Raw genomic sequence first — 17424 nt, forward strand, 5'->3', positions numbered from 1 at the left:
ATTCAGGTAACTCTCCATTCCGTTTGAACACCAGACATCTACCTTCACGGCAGCCCAAACCGGACAGACTCAGAAGCATTAACTATAGAGGAGCCACCTATCTGTGCTTTCAAACAAGTACAGACAGATTTGTCCAGGTTATCTGGAGAGAGTATGTTTATGATACAGTCTAACTTAAAACGGAGCACTAAATTGATACAGTGGTAACATACATTTTCCTTTCTTAATACCTTTCAAAACCAGTTTATAAATACACAGATGCCGAGGCCCAGGCTTTGAACCTACCAACCGCCTAACAGCATCACTCCACTCCAATTACTCCTGAGTGCAATCACAATAATGTCCTATAAGCAAATTTAGGACACACGTGGTCTACTTTTGTGAAGTCAGATCTAGTTTTTGGACGCGTTGCACACACGCGTATAATGTACATTAAGGTAATGTAATCTAGCTCAAAACACATATTAGCTGGAAATAAAAATGAGACTGTTAGGCAATTCTTTTCTTGTAGCTATCATAGAAAACAAAATGAAACCAAAAACTGGGCCATTCTGCGGCACTTCCCACAACTGCTGCATTCAGCTGCTCTAAAAATATATCCCCAGTGTCAAAATGTTACACGTACAGTAATAAAACAGCTGTCTCTGGGAACTAGCTGGAGAGTAATTAAATCATGACAGATTTGCAAGTGCTCTTTCGCCTTGGTTCCACTGAAAGGCACTGAAATGATTACGAGCAAGCCTCCGGTTAATGTGTTAAGTTTTAGGGCTTTTCTACGCCAGCGGTTCGTGTGACGGCACGTGGGACGCGTCCTCTGCGGAACAGCCCGTGCAAACGGCGCTCCAGCCTTTGGGAAAGCACCTTCCTGGGGCTCCTGACGGCTGCGCCCCGCGAAACGCAGCCTGGAGGGGCTCCCACAGGACAATCCTTCACGCGTGTCGCGCCGCCCCGCGCCCCGTCACCCTCCCGGCGGGGCCGCATCACCAGCCTCACGCCCCGAAAGCCCCCAGCCCGAGGCTGCGCGTGAACCTGCGCACGCCGGCCCGCGACCGCGGCGCCACGCTAAGCGCCACGCTCTGCAGCACAAGAGAGGGGCGCAGGACGTGCTCCCAGGAGGCAGAGGGCAAGAGGGAAGGGCAAAGAGCTACCGCCCGCAGAAGAGCGGCACTGCCGCAGCTGTGCCAGCCAATACCGTGCCGAAAATCAGCAATATGATCTCGCTTTGCATACAGAACTGACCCCAGGAGATAAAGATGGGAAAACGGTGGAAAGACTTTATTCTCTCACTAGAAAAAGCGAACGAAAATGAATGCGACAGTATTACCGGGACTAAACACCAAAAGCAGTGCAGATGTAGCGGACGCACTATGGAGACAGTAACTTGTGGGTAATCTTACGGACATGCGGAGTCCCTGATGCAGGACAGGAAACTTCCATACAAAGCACGACTGCAGCCCTCAGGAAAACAAGGTAACCGATAGCAAACCGACTTCAAGTACAAGGGAAAATCTAACGGAAACACCGGGGAAACGAAGAAAACCGCAACAGCCAGCAACGCTGAACAGCGTGTCGGCCCCAGCGAAGGAGCTGTGAGCCGGGAGAGAGACGGGCGGGCGGAGCGCTCGGCGTGGTGAGCACGGGAGGAAAGTGGTGAACGTTCCCAGATTGTACACAACAGCCAAAAGACTGTGAAGAACGGAACCACTTTAAAATTTTTGGTGCCAGAGATACCCTTGAGCATCTCACAGTGTTGTGTAAATGGAGCGACTGCCGGTACCAGTCGTTTTCAGTGAAGTCTGCAACTGCACAGGCGAGGCCAGCACTTGCGTGTCAGGCAATCCACAGGCACTGTTCGGGCTCCTGGTCCACCCAGGGCAGAAGTTCTTCCTCTTTATGGTGCTAAGAATAACGTCCAGCATTGACATCCTCCAGAGACGCCGGGAGCAAAATGCTGTGAATTTTCACAGTATTAACTATGGATTGTTCAGAGCACAGATCAGTTTTATTACCTGCGCAGATCAGTACCGGCTGCGCGGAACAGGCGTGGACCGCTCCTGTGCCACATCCAGCGCCACTCCGGGTCCAGAGCAGCTTCATTACCTGTAGGTGGTGCAAAGCCCACACCAACAAAACCTCCTGGACCCTGTGGAAAGCACGCAGGCTTATCGAAACCATCTTTGCAACACGCCTTCAGGATCAGGAGTTGGGGAGAGCACGGCGCAGCCAGGCGAGTGCCACCCAGCGTGACTGCGGGCGTCTCCTGGAACCCACAGACGGCGGTGCAGAGCCACCCGCCTCATTTCCTGGCACCAGCTTTGAGAGGGTCTTCACCAGACGATTTCAGATTTGGGATGCTCTGCACAATGCTCTCAAGATAAAGAGAGGACTACACCACTGGAATGCAGACAGGCTTATACGGAAAACAGCAGCTTCCCACATCGACAGCTATTATCTCTGAGAAACTCTGACCCGAGAAAATCAGAAGACCTAATGACGCCTCCGGGTCAAAGAACATAAAGAAAGCCTATCAGAGATAAGCGATCCTCCCACGTTGCCTGCAAACCTGGCGGCCGCTGGAATACCCGAGACCAGAGGTGTGCAGAAGGAAAGGCGGCGATGTGACACCCAACGCCAGAGGCAGAGACAGGCACCGGCCTGTCCCCAGGGTCCCACGCACCCCTCCGCGTCTGTCGCTGCCCCACCAGGGTCCCCTCGCAGCGGGCGACCCCCGGCAGCCGACGGGCGCCCCTTTGGCTCCTCACACGCTCTCGCTCTTGGGCGCGCTCCCTCCTCCTTCCGGCTCGACCCCCGGTTTCCCGCAGCAGAGCCTCAGGCATCGGATTTTATCAAAATAAATAATCTACTGGAAAGGTGCGGCAGCAGGGTCAGCACAGGGTGGGCGCCTCCGGAGAGGGACCTCGAACGAAGAAACCCCTGGGCAGCGACAGCCCTGCCATCCCGACACCCGCCCCGCGCGCCTCTCAGTGCCACGGGGATCTTTGGTCTGGGGTCCTCCAGCACCTCCTCCCGCTCCCTCTCCGCGCCCGGGCCGGCCGCCGGCCACTTGTATCTCCTTGGTCGGCGGTCTCTGCCGGGGGCTGGAGCCTCCTTATCTCCTGGTTTAGGCTTCTGCTGCACCTGCGCTCGCTGGCGGAACAGGGGGAGCTGAGAAGTCCCAGACTTAGGGAGAACACTACCAAAACATCCCTGTGTTATCCACATTTTCCTCATACCAAAAGACTAAACACAGCACTGTACCAGCTGCTTAGGAAAATCACTACGAAAATTAACTCTATGGCGGCCCAAAGCCTTCAGCAAATCTAGCTACTCCTGCCACGCAAAGCTAGGCAAGGAGCATAAATCACACCGTATTATAACCCTAAGTAATTTATTCTAATTAAAATTTACTTATTTAAGCCAAACACCTAGTATCTCTCAAGAGCCAGTACAAATGCCGGGTGAGCGCAGAGCACCCCTATGGGAACTAAATGCCTCTGTAAAGCACTTTCCGTTCAGAGGCAGCACAACCGATCCGACGTACTTTTCAGTGCCTCTCAGTCCGGATGCTGGAAACTAGCAATTCAAAAGGAATGTTAAAAAAAATCCTTAAGCTCTACCTGAATTCAAGGCTGGGTGGAAAAGGAAACCACACCTGGAGGCAACTGGGCATACCGTGCTCCTCTGAGCTGGCTCCTCCGCTGGAGAGGAGATGGCAGGCGCCTCCTAAGGTCTCAAACTTTCTGACTGCACAGGGGCACTATGGCATGGCGCATCTGGGAACAAACCAGAACACACTAACGAGCGATTTGTGTTTTGCTGCATATGAAAAATAACCGCATCCCATCCCGATCTTACTACAGAAAACACCTTTACGCATTGTAAAGTGAAAGGATCTGCTCATATTGGTCCTGGGAGCGCCCCTCCACATTTCATGACAGCAAACAGGATTCTTTCCTTTCACTGTGGAAAAAAATATGGAAGTTTCCGATGTATGTAGTCCTGGAATGATACAACTGACGCGACTGGACCTTCCACAAAATAAATTAAAACCAAGGCTCAGATTTGCCGGAAACCTTTTTTGTGACCTGTTTTTTTGTTGAAAATCATTACATATTTTTACCTAATCCAGGCTTGCAAAAACGACACTGAAGTTCACAAATCTGTAAAAATTAAACCACCACCCAAGACAGGACAATTTCAAAAGTAATTCCCAATAGAATATCTGATTCTTGCTGCTATCGACCTCTAGTTTATACATCAATTGATAATGCAGTGCGCTTTTACAGGCAATCGCTGCACCATTCTACACATTTTCTTTACAGAATCAACACCATCAAAAGCTGTGGTCACATTGTCTCCCATATAATTGTGCCAACACTTTTGACCACTTACAAAACAATTTCCCTTTTTTTCCCTCTATCCCCCTCCGTATTTTCTGTGCACAACACTGTAACGTCAGGTGGGTTTTAACCTGCACCACCATCTACTTGGGCAAAACCCAGCGTGCGGGCAGAACGCCCGATTCCTCAAAAGAAGTGTGCAAAAGTGTGATGATACAGTGATTGCAGGACCGATACTTCTCACTGCTTTTGCATTTTCTACTGCGTGAATTCTTCAGACAAGAAAAACATACTTTGTGATAAACAGTAAGTTGCTTTTCTCAAGGGCAGAGCTACAACGACAGGCATGGGGAAAGCAGGAAAATACAGTACCCGGAAACCCTTTAAGTATGTTTGATATGTCTGATGCTGTCTAGATTTCAATCAGTAGTGAATCTTTAAATACACTAGTTGGAATAAGGAGAATCCCAACAATGGAAAAATTACCCCTATGGTATATACGTAAGCTCAGTTTGGGGAAACTCTTCTACCTCCCGGCTTTTCCTGGCGCTAGTGCACTGAAGCAGAGCTGAGCTCCTACACTGAGCAGCTCAGTAACGCTGCTTTTGAACGCAGCTGATCGTTCTTTGCCGCTAAAGGTCTGAAAGAGCCCCGGGAAGTCAAAGGGAAGGCTTGTGTCAGCTCCAGCGAGCAACTTAACGAAACGGTGACATTCTACAAATCTCCGTTCCTTATGATATAATCATATGGCACGTTTGTTGTGCTATTGACGCAATTTTATTAATGCCTGATATTATTTATATTGGAATTCTGAATCTGTATTTGAATACTATGAGGAACATAACGGAGTTTGGGTTAAAAAAGAAAAAACTGCAGTTCGTGGCCCACCTCGACTACCCAACACGAGTACTGATTTCAGTACAACTGACGCCCATCTAACAAATCAGTGACGCTTTAACAACTCTTTTCAGCCCGTGACCTGGGGACCCTCGGGACTGGTTTTGAGAGGTCAAAAGGTAACTAAGGAAAACCAACTGGTCTTCAGTAAGCTTAAACCCACTAGGCAGGGTTTGGCACTCCCAGTCTGACATTTCTAAGGTTCTGCAATAAAAGGAAAAATACAAAAAGCTCAAATCTACCGCCCTATGGTAAAGGAGATTGGATATAACATGGCAGGTGACAAGTATTCACCATTCTAGCAGACAGACTCAGGGTGGCCTTGAATTCAGTTTTCTCGGGGAAAAACAAATTTATTTTGCAAAACAAAGTAAGTCTCTTCAATAAACAGCCATTGCACAATCTTCCAGCTCAAAGGAAAGCGAGTAAAAATGTGGAGCTAAGTTCCAAACCTGGCCGATGTGGCCACAGTTTCATCGCAGCCCACAGAATTACAACTATTTAGTTCACATCTCAAGTTAGACCTATGTAATTTTCTTTTCCCAGTTAGAAGAAAAGTGAAAAAATTCTTTTATTGCTTTTGTTTGCTTTTAAATTAATAACGATATTCTAATGAATAAGGTTTTCTGACATTGTAGACCCTTCTGTTGATGGCTTTGCTGGATATATACTAAGCAAGGATTATTCTGCCGGCAAGAGGCTCTGCAAGTTGCAGAAGCCAAGACACGCAAGTGTAAATTGTTTCTGACATATGCGTTGAACCGATTGTACCAACTTTTATTATTTTAGCGTCAGAAGAGTCTGGATGCAACGGTGGATCTCTTTCTCTGCTCTGTTTATAGGCAGCCCAGAGCCTAATTCACGTGTACTGGCCAGTGTCAGGTGTCACGCAACACAGTCTGATGAAAAACAAATGTCTATAGAGGTTAAAAAAAAAGAAAGAAGGAACCCAGCCATGTTACAGTTTTGACTTAGTCACGACATTGTGAAGAAAAAAAAGACTAGGCTCCCCTCCTTTTCTCTCTCTGCTTCTGCCAACAAAGAACTGCTTGTTTCACTTATTTCCCAGAAACAGCATTAGCCTTCCAACAAGGTCAGCAAAAAATGCTGCTTTTCAGTTCTGGTGCATTTTGTTCCAAAAATCTGTAAAGTATTAAACCAAAAAGTTGTAGTATCGCAGCGCACAGAGACTCCTTTATTCAGATTTCTGGGCTGAAAATAGCTATACAGAGATTTCTCAACAGTTTAAACTGTTGTGTTAAGTTCTGTGATATTCACATTTAACTAATCTTTCCTGTCTTCAATGAGTCAAGCTTAAAAAAACCCACACGAACTACCTGCAGGTGCAGCATCAAAGCCATGAGTTAGCAGGAAGTTATTTAAAAGATTAGAGATTTACTCTGTAAGCACTTTTAACAATACATCAATAACAAATAAAGGTGGGGGCTGCCTGACTGGAGAGACAGCTTTAATGCTAATGACCAATTACCGATGACCATTATTATTTAAAATATTTGATACATTACTTTTTCTTTTGTTTCATGCAATCTTCAGCTTTTGCACTTCACTCACTTTGAAACTACGAAAACGACACCCCACTCTTGCGCTGGCCCACATTTGGATTACCAACCTTGAAGGGAAATGCTTACACCAGCTTTGTGTCTTTGTGTTAAAATTAAAAAGTAACAGATTTTGAAAGAATACCAACCCCTTTTTTGAACACAACAATCTTTAACAGTTCAGATTTACTAGATAGTTGCTGGTTTAAAGGCGTGTGTCCTCTGAGATCCCTGGATTTAATTTACCTGATACCGAACTTAGCTCCTATTAGTCTCTGGAGCTATTAGCCACTGTCCTTAAGACATAAATAAATTACTCCATTTGAGATCTGCTCGATAAATTAGTTCTTAGAGGTTTTAATTGCAAGTAACAAAAACACCCTGTTCTTTTCCAGAGCTGTGTCATAAAACTCTCGTTCCCACAGAACGCGCAAGTCCTCTACAACGCTTCCAGCTCTCCTGGAAGTATTATTTCATTAACCAGAAGCAGGTGCCAAAATTATTCACATTGACCACAACTGAAGTATACACTTCTTTCAGGATATCCAGTAATTAAAAATGACCTGGAACAGGAAGCCTTCCCACTGTGCAGGTGGTGCGAGGGTATGGGCTACACGGAGGGAAAAACATGTTCCTCTTAACGTTACACAGTCGTAGCCAAATTTTCTGCCCATGCAAACCAAGCCTTGAAAACCTAGACCATTGCACGTATGTTAGTTAACACTCAAATACAATCCACCTGTCTTTAAACGCTTTGGGAGTTCCTGCGTTCTTATCTCCAGAGTCTCACTTTGACACGGTAACCAAAACTGCAGTTTATCATCCTCAAACAATAGCAGCTACACCTCCTTCATCACGGCAGGATATGGAAACTTTGGTTCATGTGTTTATTGCTCTCAAGACAGGATTATTGCATGGTTTTATTGGTTGGATTTCCTGGCTGATAAAAAAAAAAGTGAAAGCAGAGGTGAAGTGCCATAACCCCCAGTTGTATCCAGCCCAATTAAATCCCTGCTAGCAATACAGCTGAAAGCTAAACGTTTTATATTCACGGATGAATTTCTGTAACACCACCAGCTGTCAGTGTAAGAGGCTCCTCACGTTAAACGATGTCTTTCACCTCAGAGAACCAGTGGTTTCGATAGTTAAAACTATTCTGCTTGTGCGACTTGGGCCATGCCTCCTGGTGGACCTCGACAGAGTAGGCTTCTCAGGCAAGAGCTTTCTCTTCGACAGTGGGGAAAAAAGATAAAATCAAATAGTTCTTCATCTGAAGTTTGCGACACTAAGTTAATATGGTTGAACTCTCAGGATCAATGTCTACACTGACCCTAAACAAATTAGCATTGAGCTTTCCACCGTTTTATGCCCGAACTGCCTGAACTAGAAAACGGAGATAAATATTACCAGCTCCTACCACAAATGTGCCGTGTTGCTTTATTTTTCTTATACTCTGTATTCACACATGATCTGATCAGATGAAAGTGCAGGTGTCAAATGCAAACAAGAGTGCATGCAGCACCCTTCTCCCTCTGCCAGAAATTGTTCCCTGTGCTTAAGTGTGTATTACACATTCTGAAACCCCACGACATAGGTTTGACAACACAACATCCCATTTTCATTATGGAGCCAGTCTCCTACCTGATGAAAGCATAACTGCACCAGGACCCTCTAATCTGTCACAAAGGTTTTCAAGACCTGACTGCATAAATCCCTGAACACTTGGTCTGATCATAGAATCACAGACTGGTTTGGGTGGGAAGGGCCCTTAAAGCCCCCCCAGTGCCACCCCCTGCCCTGGGCAGGGACACCTCCCCCCAGCCCAGGCTGCTCCCAGCCCCGTCCAACCCAGCCTTTAGCACCTCCAGGGATGGGGCAGCCACAGCTTCTCGGGGCACCCTGACCCAGGGGCTCACCGCCCACACAGCCAAGAAGTTCTTCCCGATATCTCATCTCAATCTCCCATCTTTCAGTGTCAAGTCATTCCCCCTCATCCCATCACTCCCCTCCCTGACCCAGAGTCCCTCCCCAGCTCTCCTGGAGCCCCTTTAGGCACTGGAAGGGGCTCGGAGGTCTCCCCGGAGCCTTCTCTTCCCCAGGCTGACCCCCCCACCTCTCCCAGCCTGTCCTCCCAGCAGAGGGGCTCCAGCCCTCCCAGCATCTCTGGGTCCTCCTCTGGCCCCACTCCAACAGCTCCGTGTCCTTCTGCTGTGGGGACCCCCCGAGCCGGAGGCAGCACTGGGGGGGGGTCTCCCCAGAGCAGAGCGCAGCAGAGGGGCACAGCCCCCCCTCGCCCTGCTGGCCACGCTGGGGGGATGCAGCCCGGGGTGCCGGGGGCTCGCTGGGCTCCAGCGCACACTGCCGGCTCCTGGGGAGCTTCTCACCCACCGACAGCCCCGAGTCCCTCTCCTCAGGGCTGCTCTCCAGCCATTCTCTGCTCAGCCTGGATTTGTGCTGGGGATTGCCCCAACCCATGTGCAGGACCTTGCACTTGGCCTGGTTGAACTTCATGAGGTTCACACGGACCCACCACTCCAGCCTGTCCAGGTCCCTCTGGATGGCATCCCTTCCCTCCAGCATGTCGACGGCACTGCACAGCTTGGTGTCATCAGCAAACTGGCTGAGGGTGCACTCAATCCCAACATCCATGTTGCCAACAAAGATGTTAAACAGCACCGGTCCCGATACCAACCCCTGAGGAACACCACTTGTCACTGGGCACCACTTAGACAGCGAGCTGCTGACTGCAAGTCTTTGAGTGCGACCATCCAGCCAATTCCTTATCCACTGAGTGGTCTGTCCATCAAATCCACGTCTCTCCAATTTAGAGACAAGGATGTTGTGCGGGACCGTGTCAAATGCTTTGCACAAGTCCAGGTGGATGATGTCAGTTGTTCTTCCCTTACTCACCAACACTGTAACACCACTGTAGAAGGCCACCAAATTCGCCAGGCAAAATTTGCCCTTAGCAAAGCCACGTTGGTTGTCACCAATCCGCTCCTTATTTTCCACACGCCTTAAGCAGAGTTTCCAAGAGGATATGCTCCATGACCTTGCCAGGCACAGAGTTGAGACTGACGGGCCTGTAGTTCCCCCGGTTGTCCTTTTTTCCCTTTTTAAAAATGGATGTTATGTTTCCCCTTTTCCAGTTGGCGGGATCTTCACCTGACTGCCACTTCTCAAATATGGTGGGAACTGCATCCACCAGTTCCCTCAGGACCCGTGGATGCACCTCATCGGGTCCCATGGACTTGTGCACCTTCAGGTTCCTTAGATGGTCTTGAACCCGATCTTCTCCTACAGTGGGCGGCTCCTCATTCTCCTGGTCCCTGCCTTTGCCTTCTGCAACTTTGGCGGTGTGGCTAGAGCACCTGCTGGTGAAGACTGAGGCAAAAAAGTCATTTGAGTACCTCAGCCTTGTCCATGTCCTGGGCGACCAGGTCTCCCCTTTCCTTCTGGAAGGGGCCGACATTTTCCCTGGTCTTCCTTTTATCACTGACATACCTATAGAAGCTTTTCTCATTGCCCTTGATGTCCCTGGCTTCAGCTTTCCTAACCTGATCCCTGCCTGCTCGGACAGTTTCTCTGTATTCCTCCCAGGCTACCTGTCCTTGCTTCCACCCTCTGTAGGGTCACAGCTGACTCTGCTTTGGGCAGGAGTTTGGGTTAGAGATCTCCGAAGGCCCCTCCCCATCTGAATTATTCTGTGATGGCTACAACCTTAAATTTTGCACGGCCTCAACCCTCAGCTGTGTGTGGAAACTCATCTAGCTTCTTCTCTTACATCACAATAGGCACCTCACCTTTGCAAGCTCGTAACATCGCTCCTCTCCTCCCAGCAGCTGTCCCTCAATGCGGTGCACCTGAATGACGCAGTTTCTTACGCTACCCCTTTGAGGGTGCCACTAGCAGACAGCTGATAAAAAAGCAGCGGCACAGAGGTAGATTAAAAAAATCTGGTCCAGATGCAGATAGAATATGGGAACACTGGAAACCTCAGGAATTATGACATTAACCATCTTTACGATTTTTTTTCCCTGCAAATATACATATTAATGAATTCATCTTGACAGAACCTGGAAGAACTTATGGTTATGAGGTACTCTGTCGGTGTTCAGAATTAAGAGTGATCCCGGTATGCTTTCTGGAGGGAGGATTAGCTGGGCCAGTAGACACTATGCACTAAGACAATAATTTACAAGTTAGAAAACTATCAAGTTATCAACCATCATCATAGAAGAGCCCCGATTGGAAGGGACCTCGAAAGATCACCTTGTCCAAACTTACATGGAAAATAATAGGTTACGAGGGAAAAACCAGGCAGGGTAAGAGAAGATGGCTCAGCTCTAACGCATAAGGGGTCTACAGAAACACAGCTCTGCTCGTCTCTTTGCCTCACTCCTTCTCGCTTCTTCCCTGACAGCCAGCTCACACATGACTGCAACTTTTAAAAGCCTTTCCACCCACCAGTCCCATCCCTCTGCAAAGCCTGATGAGTCACACAAGTTCTCTCCTGTACCAGAAGTGGAAAAAGCAAAGTGGTAAGAGCAGGTATGTGTCCCTGTGACTGCTGCCGCTGGAACGTGCGCTCTGAAGAGAGGCAAAGATGACAGTGGTGCCTTGGCACGAGGGAGCACCGGGGACGTCCAGCCCGGCTGGACTTCGGTGACTTTCACGGAATCACAGAATGGTCAGGGTTGGAAGGGACCTCTCCAGATCGTCTAGTCCAACCCCCAACTTTAGGACTTGAGTTAGACGAAAAGCACATTCTAACCACAGTTTCTAGTTAGATACATTGAAAACCCCTATCCACACCCAAATAAACTCAAAGGCATTTTACAAAGCGGTGCAGAGTCCAGTTGGAGGTCAGTAACAAGTGGTGTCCCTCAAGGGTCAGTACTGGGTCCAGTCCTGTTCAATATATTCATCGATGATCTGGATGAAGGGATAGAGTGTACCATTGGCAAGTTTGCTGATGACACTAAGCTGGGAGGGGTGGCTGACACACCAGAAGGCTGTGCTGCTTTACAGCGTGACCTGGACAGGCTGGAGAGTTGGGCAGAGAGGAACCTAATGAAGTTCAACAAGGGTGAATGTAGGGTACTGCATCTGGGGAGGAATAACCCCACGCATCAGTACAGGTTGGGGGCTGACCTCCTGGAGGGCAGCTCTGTGGAAAGGGACCTGGGAGTCCTGGTGGACAACAGGATGACCATGAGCCAGCAATGTGCCCTGGCGGCCAAGAGGGCCAATGGCATCCTGGGGTGCATCAAAAAGAGTGTGGCCAGCAGGTCGAAGGAGGTCATCCTCCCCCTCTACTCTGCCCTGGTGAGGCCGCATCTGGAGTACTGCGTCCAGTTCTGGGCTCCCCAGTTCAAGAAAGACAGGGATCTGCTGGAGAGGGTCCAGCAAAGGGCTACCAAGATGATTAGGGGATTAGAACATCTTTCATATGAGGAAAGGCTGAGGAACTTGGGTCTCTTTAGTCTAGAGAAAAGAAGACTGAGGGGGGATCTTATTAATGCTTTCAAATACTTGAAGGGAGGATGCCAGAGGGATAGGAGGAGTCTTTTTTCAGTGGTGCCCATTGATAGGACGAGGGGTAACGGACACAAGCTTGAACACAGGAAGTTCCATCTTAACATGAGGAGGAACTTCTTCACTTTGAGGGTAGTGGAGCGCTGGAACAGGCTGCCCAGAGAGGTTGTGGAGTCTCCCATTCTGGAGACATTCAAAACCCGCCTGGACGCTGTCCTGTGCAACCTGTTGTAGGTGACCCTGCTCTGGCAGGGGGGTTGGACTAGATGATCTCCAGAGGTCCCTTCCAACCCTGACTATTCTGTGATCCTGTGATTCTGTGGAGTGCCCCAAACTGTCCAACCACCAAATTCTGGGCACTACTTAACACACAGGACCCGGAACAACTGTGCCCCCCAGTCTGCAGCTGGGATTTGCTGCCAGGCCTAAGTGCTACATCCCACTGCGCCACCCTGCACGTCATGGCCCAGAAGGCCCTCCGAGATGTTTTGTAGATAGAGTCTGGTCTTTTCATACGAGCTTTGCAAGGAACTCATGCATATCAATTCAAGATAATTTATATAGAAAACGTAAATACTATTAGAGGGTTTGACTATTTTATGTCAAAATAAGTTGCAAACTGTTAAACGTGAAAAACATTTAAATGAAGACCAGAACGTGCTCACCAACTGGGTGAAGAGTAGAATCACAAAAGAAATCTCTTCAAAACAGTTTGAAGGAAGCAGGACGAAAATAACAATGGTTTTGAGTGTTGCATAATGTAGAATAGAGCAAGACTACAAAACAAGCAGCATTTAATTAAAAATTGTTGCAAAAGAAACTTTTGTAAGGATCTAATTTTCCCCCTAAATCTTGCTACACGTAGCCCCAAACCATCCTCCACAATCTTCTGACACCAGTGATTGCCATTAAGGCAGAAGAGCGTCCCTAGCTTGGACGTAGGCCCTTCCAGGGAACAATTTAGTCATTTAAGTCAGGCAGTAGTTTGACCATTAGCTTAGGTGCACCGCAACTGCTCTCTCCTTCCCTTCCTTCAGAGGAAGCCCATGGAGCTCGGTCTCCTCATTCAGGGACCTAGGTTAGATGCCTAAAATAAGGGCGTACAAATACCTCTCCTTCCACGTACGGTCTTTGATTCTACCACAATAATGGAGTTGACTGGCAACAGATAGTTAATACTTTATCAATCAGCTGAAAAAGACTATGCTTCGGAATGGACAGAAAAGTAATACATGTGCAGATTCAGCACCAAAGTAAATGGGATTTATGAAGCACTTATGAAGATGCAAGAAATACAGTGCTCCTGGCTGCCTTCAGTCAGAGGCCCACCAGATACCCTGCTGCATTCCAACAACAAAATATAGAGTTCGAAGATTCCTGTTAATGTTGTCCTTTCCTTAGTACATCCATCTACAAACCATCTTAGAAGAACAACAAAGGTAAAATATTTAGAAAAAGCAGACTGAACAAGTCTGAATGTATGCCAACCTGCAACAATGTGCTTTCCATCTCTGGGACAGATTTTCTTTTTAATTCATGAACCTTCATTGAATTTAGCGGTGGTATGTAAGTGAGCGTAGAAACCTGCCCAGCATGTACCAGTTCTCTGGAAATTTAAGAAGATGCCTCAAAGGAAGAAATACCTTCAGATGCCTTTGTTAAAGAACATTTAAAAAGCAACGCTTTAAACGTTAGTGAGAAAAGTAACACTGCTGAAGCTGTAAGAAAACCAGTATGCGTAGCTCATAAACAGACAACATAAACCCACAGGAAGAAAAAAGGTAGAAAAAACCAGCACATTATTAAGGTATGTCTACTAATTTCAATCCACTCTCACTATAGTTTCTCTGTGTCTCAGGCACAGGCGTACTATGATTTGGCATCACTCAGTCACACTCTGTGCTTTTGAGAGAATGTTTGTGAGTGCCTTTGTACACTTCCCAGCAAATATTGCTGAAAGGAGTTTATAAACCAAAGCAACAAGCTGTACGGAACAGACCAGATTTTCCATCTCTTCATAAGACGCGTAGCAAGGAAAACACATGTGTTAGTAATTGGAAGTGCAGACCAGTATGCAGACCTGGAATACTTAAATCCTTTTCTTTTAAGTGGCACATCTTCAAAAGAAAAACTTCTTTTAATCCCTACAGTACCAAAAAATGCTAAGGCTAAAGACAGATGCGTAGACTTCATTTGCTAAAAAGTTGCAAAATTACGGCCAGAAGAGCGGCTTAACTCGGTATCCAGTTTCCATTTCTCCTCTGATGTCTGTAAGACGTTGGCACAATCACTTCTGGCACAGCGGTGCGACTGCCAGACCAACTAAGTGCTCACTTCAGTGTCTGCGCAGAGCCCAGACAGCAGGTTCGGCAGCGACACCGTTAGCATCACAGAAGAATAGAGAGGCCAAGGTAATCTCAAACGAGAGACATTCTACTTTAGGGCTGGAAACAGCACTCATGTACTTCAAACTGTCACGTGAAGTATTCAGAGGCTACTGTATTCTGTTCAGATTACTGCAATCTTGTAATTTCTCTGTGTAAACACATACAGTTTCTAGATTAAGTCTTTTTAATCTATTTTTAAATAAAATAGTGACACTTGGTGTGTTCAAACAGGTGGACTGGAGAATCAGAGACTGGTGCTGAATTTAATAATATGGTGCTAAAAGTGCTCCTCAGCTGTGCAAACACATTTGCTTGCGCCCAAACTGTCACAGCATGCCTTTCGAAAGCCACCAGAATGAGAAAAAGTTCACCAAAACATTTTTGACAAAATATCTTCTCAATTAAATAAATATGGACACTGTGGAAATTTTTACGTACTATTTCTAGTGGGCTAATGCTTAGGAAATTCGGCCACGGACCTGAACCACTATGCCAAGCACTAACATAAATACCTACCAAAAAGTGGAACCTCATCTATAAACGTGAAGGGGACTGAATGAAATACAGTCTGTCTTTGAGGTGACAGATTTTGAAGTCTGTGGCAACGCCCATGTTGGTCACCTAAGCCACTTTAAGAACAGACTTGTAATTAGGTGTATGCTTTTATTTCCAATCCTTTGTGTTTCAAGAAAGACCTTCCTCTAAAATTCCGTATACGAGTATTTCAGTACAGGATTTGGCTTTGACTCACTTCCACTGATAAAAAGGGGGAAGAAGCTTGCTGTACACTGTCCTGATTTATGGTACCTCCTTCGTCCTTTAATTAGAGAGAATGTAACAGATGTCAACATAAGCTGAGGAGTTGGTATGAACAAAAAGCCCCCTGTCCTATTCTTACCTCTTGGCCATTTCAGAATTGCTATAAACAGACTGACCTAAACGCAGCTGTGCTTTGAAGGAACATGCGCAGAGCAACTGTTAGTTTTACCATGTCGTATGACACCCTGCAGTACACCCAAACCATTCGGGTTTTACTCAGGTTTCTTCCTCAGATATCCACTCTCATGATACGATTTGCTACTGTCTGCTAAATCACGTAACATAACCAACGCCTTCTACTGAATATATTCAAGCAGGACAGTTGTCAAGAGAAAGGCAGAAAAAAGAACTGAAGTTAGTTACCTCGGGGGACAGCCTAGGTGTTTATTATGAATTTAAGACAAAAGTAAATATGTATATTGCTTTACTGCTATTGGTGACCAGTGGCAGCCAAATGTTTACCATTTTCTTGGTGTGTGAAGAGACAGCCCTGATGAACCACACTGCAAATGAATAATCATGAAATCGTGAGACCAACTTACCAAAAACGAACCCGAACAAGAATCTGGTCTGTGTGTTGAAGACTACCTATTTGACATAGTTTTGTGATCTTGAGCCCGTGAGCTGACCTATCTGTTCCTCATTTTCTTGAGTGGTAGAAAAGTTAAAGCTGCGGAAGTGAAATATTGGGGATTATCTGTAGTTCTCAATTATACATGAAAATGTTTTCTTCCATTTACATCTCTTCTTCACCTTTTTCAGAGTTTTCACAGCTTTATTTTCACTAAGGCTCATATCTGGCAAAATCAGAGCGACGTAAGTTGGTGCTTAAATTTAAGCTTGAAATGCTGAACAGGAACAGCAATGAAACCGCACCATTTATAGAAAGTCTTTGGATAATTCACACTGCAAAATAGACTTTTTAGTATTTTGCATGTAGCTTCCAGTGCAGAACCTAACTGCAAAAATCCCCACCACCGTAAACAAGCAAGCAAGCAAACCAGCTACAGCCTCTGACCTGGAGAAACCCAGGAACCACTGGGGACAGGTTCCCTCACGGCACTTTGCACAGTAAGCTTTGAAAATTACATGGTGGGCCTCTAGAGGCTTTACACCGCCTCCCAATGAAAAAGCACAGCAAGAGCTTATTTTTCTGTGTTCAATACTACATGAAAAATGTGTCACAGAGGCTCTAAAATAAAAGGCATGAGATGTTAGAACTTCACCTCAAACAGTACAAATTCACTTGCCGCCAACCCTACAGAGGGAAAAGTAAGAAAAGGAAGTGGAGAACATCTGTTTGGGCTGACAGCAGAATCAGAGATACCCTTCTTGAAGCAAAAAGTGCTTTGGCAAATGAATTAGTAAAAGGTGGCTCTCCTCTCTCTTTTGTATTTTGCCACAGTACTCACCGAGATTTGGCTGAGACATCGCCATGGACCTCTGTGGTACTGGTGCGGAAGGAGCGGCAGGATGGTGGCTCATGTGGTTCAGCGGGTGGCTCATAGTTTTTCGGGGATCTTGCCACGTTGTAATTTTTTCTATGTGACTGAGAAAGAAAAGATAAAACACAAGTTGAACACAAAATAGCCGAGCATATTATATACATGGTCAGGCATAATGGGATGGACATCCTATTTGCTGTTCTTATCCCATGTTTTTCTACCCTTCTCACCTCATCCAAACCCACTTGAAATTATCCATCATCTTGTCATTTATTTCTTCTTCTGATCTTCTGCTTACATCAAAACACACTTCTCACTTTAAAATGTTTTACACATAAACACTGTAAAATTTAAGTAAAAAGGTTAAAATTGATCAGACTTCATTTCCTGTAATGTTCATCTCTAAAAACCGAAAGCACAAGTTCCTGTTAGGAAAACT

At 46.5% G+C, this 17424-nt stretch overlaps 1 protein-coding gene across 1 annotated transcript in view; it reads right to left on the minus strand.

Annotated features, from left to right (window-relative positions):
- WWTR1 (WW domain containing transcription regulator 1) overlaps nucleotides 1-17424 on the minus strand; it is a gene marked incomplete at its 5' end in the record, with an annotated part of 86229 nt that overhangs the window by 20816 nt on the left and 47989 nt on the right. Inside the window, one exon of the mRNA XM_082487025.1 lies at nucleotides 16953-17089. Coding sequence (XP_082343151.1) covers nucleotides 16953-17089 — 137 coding nt within the window. The remainder of the gene's footprint in view (nucleotides 1-16952; nucleotides 17090-17424) is intronic.

This window comes from Vanellus vanellus, assembly GCF_965231255.1.
Source record: "Vanellus vanellus genome assembly, chromosome: 8".
NCBI classification, from domain to species: domain Eukaryota; kingdom Metazoa; phylum Chordata; class Aves; order Charadriiformes; family Charadriidae; genus Vanellus; species Vanellus vanellus.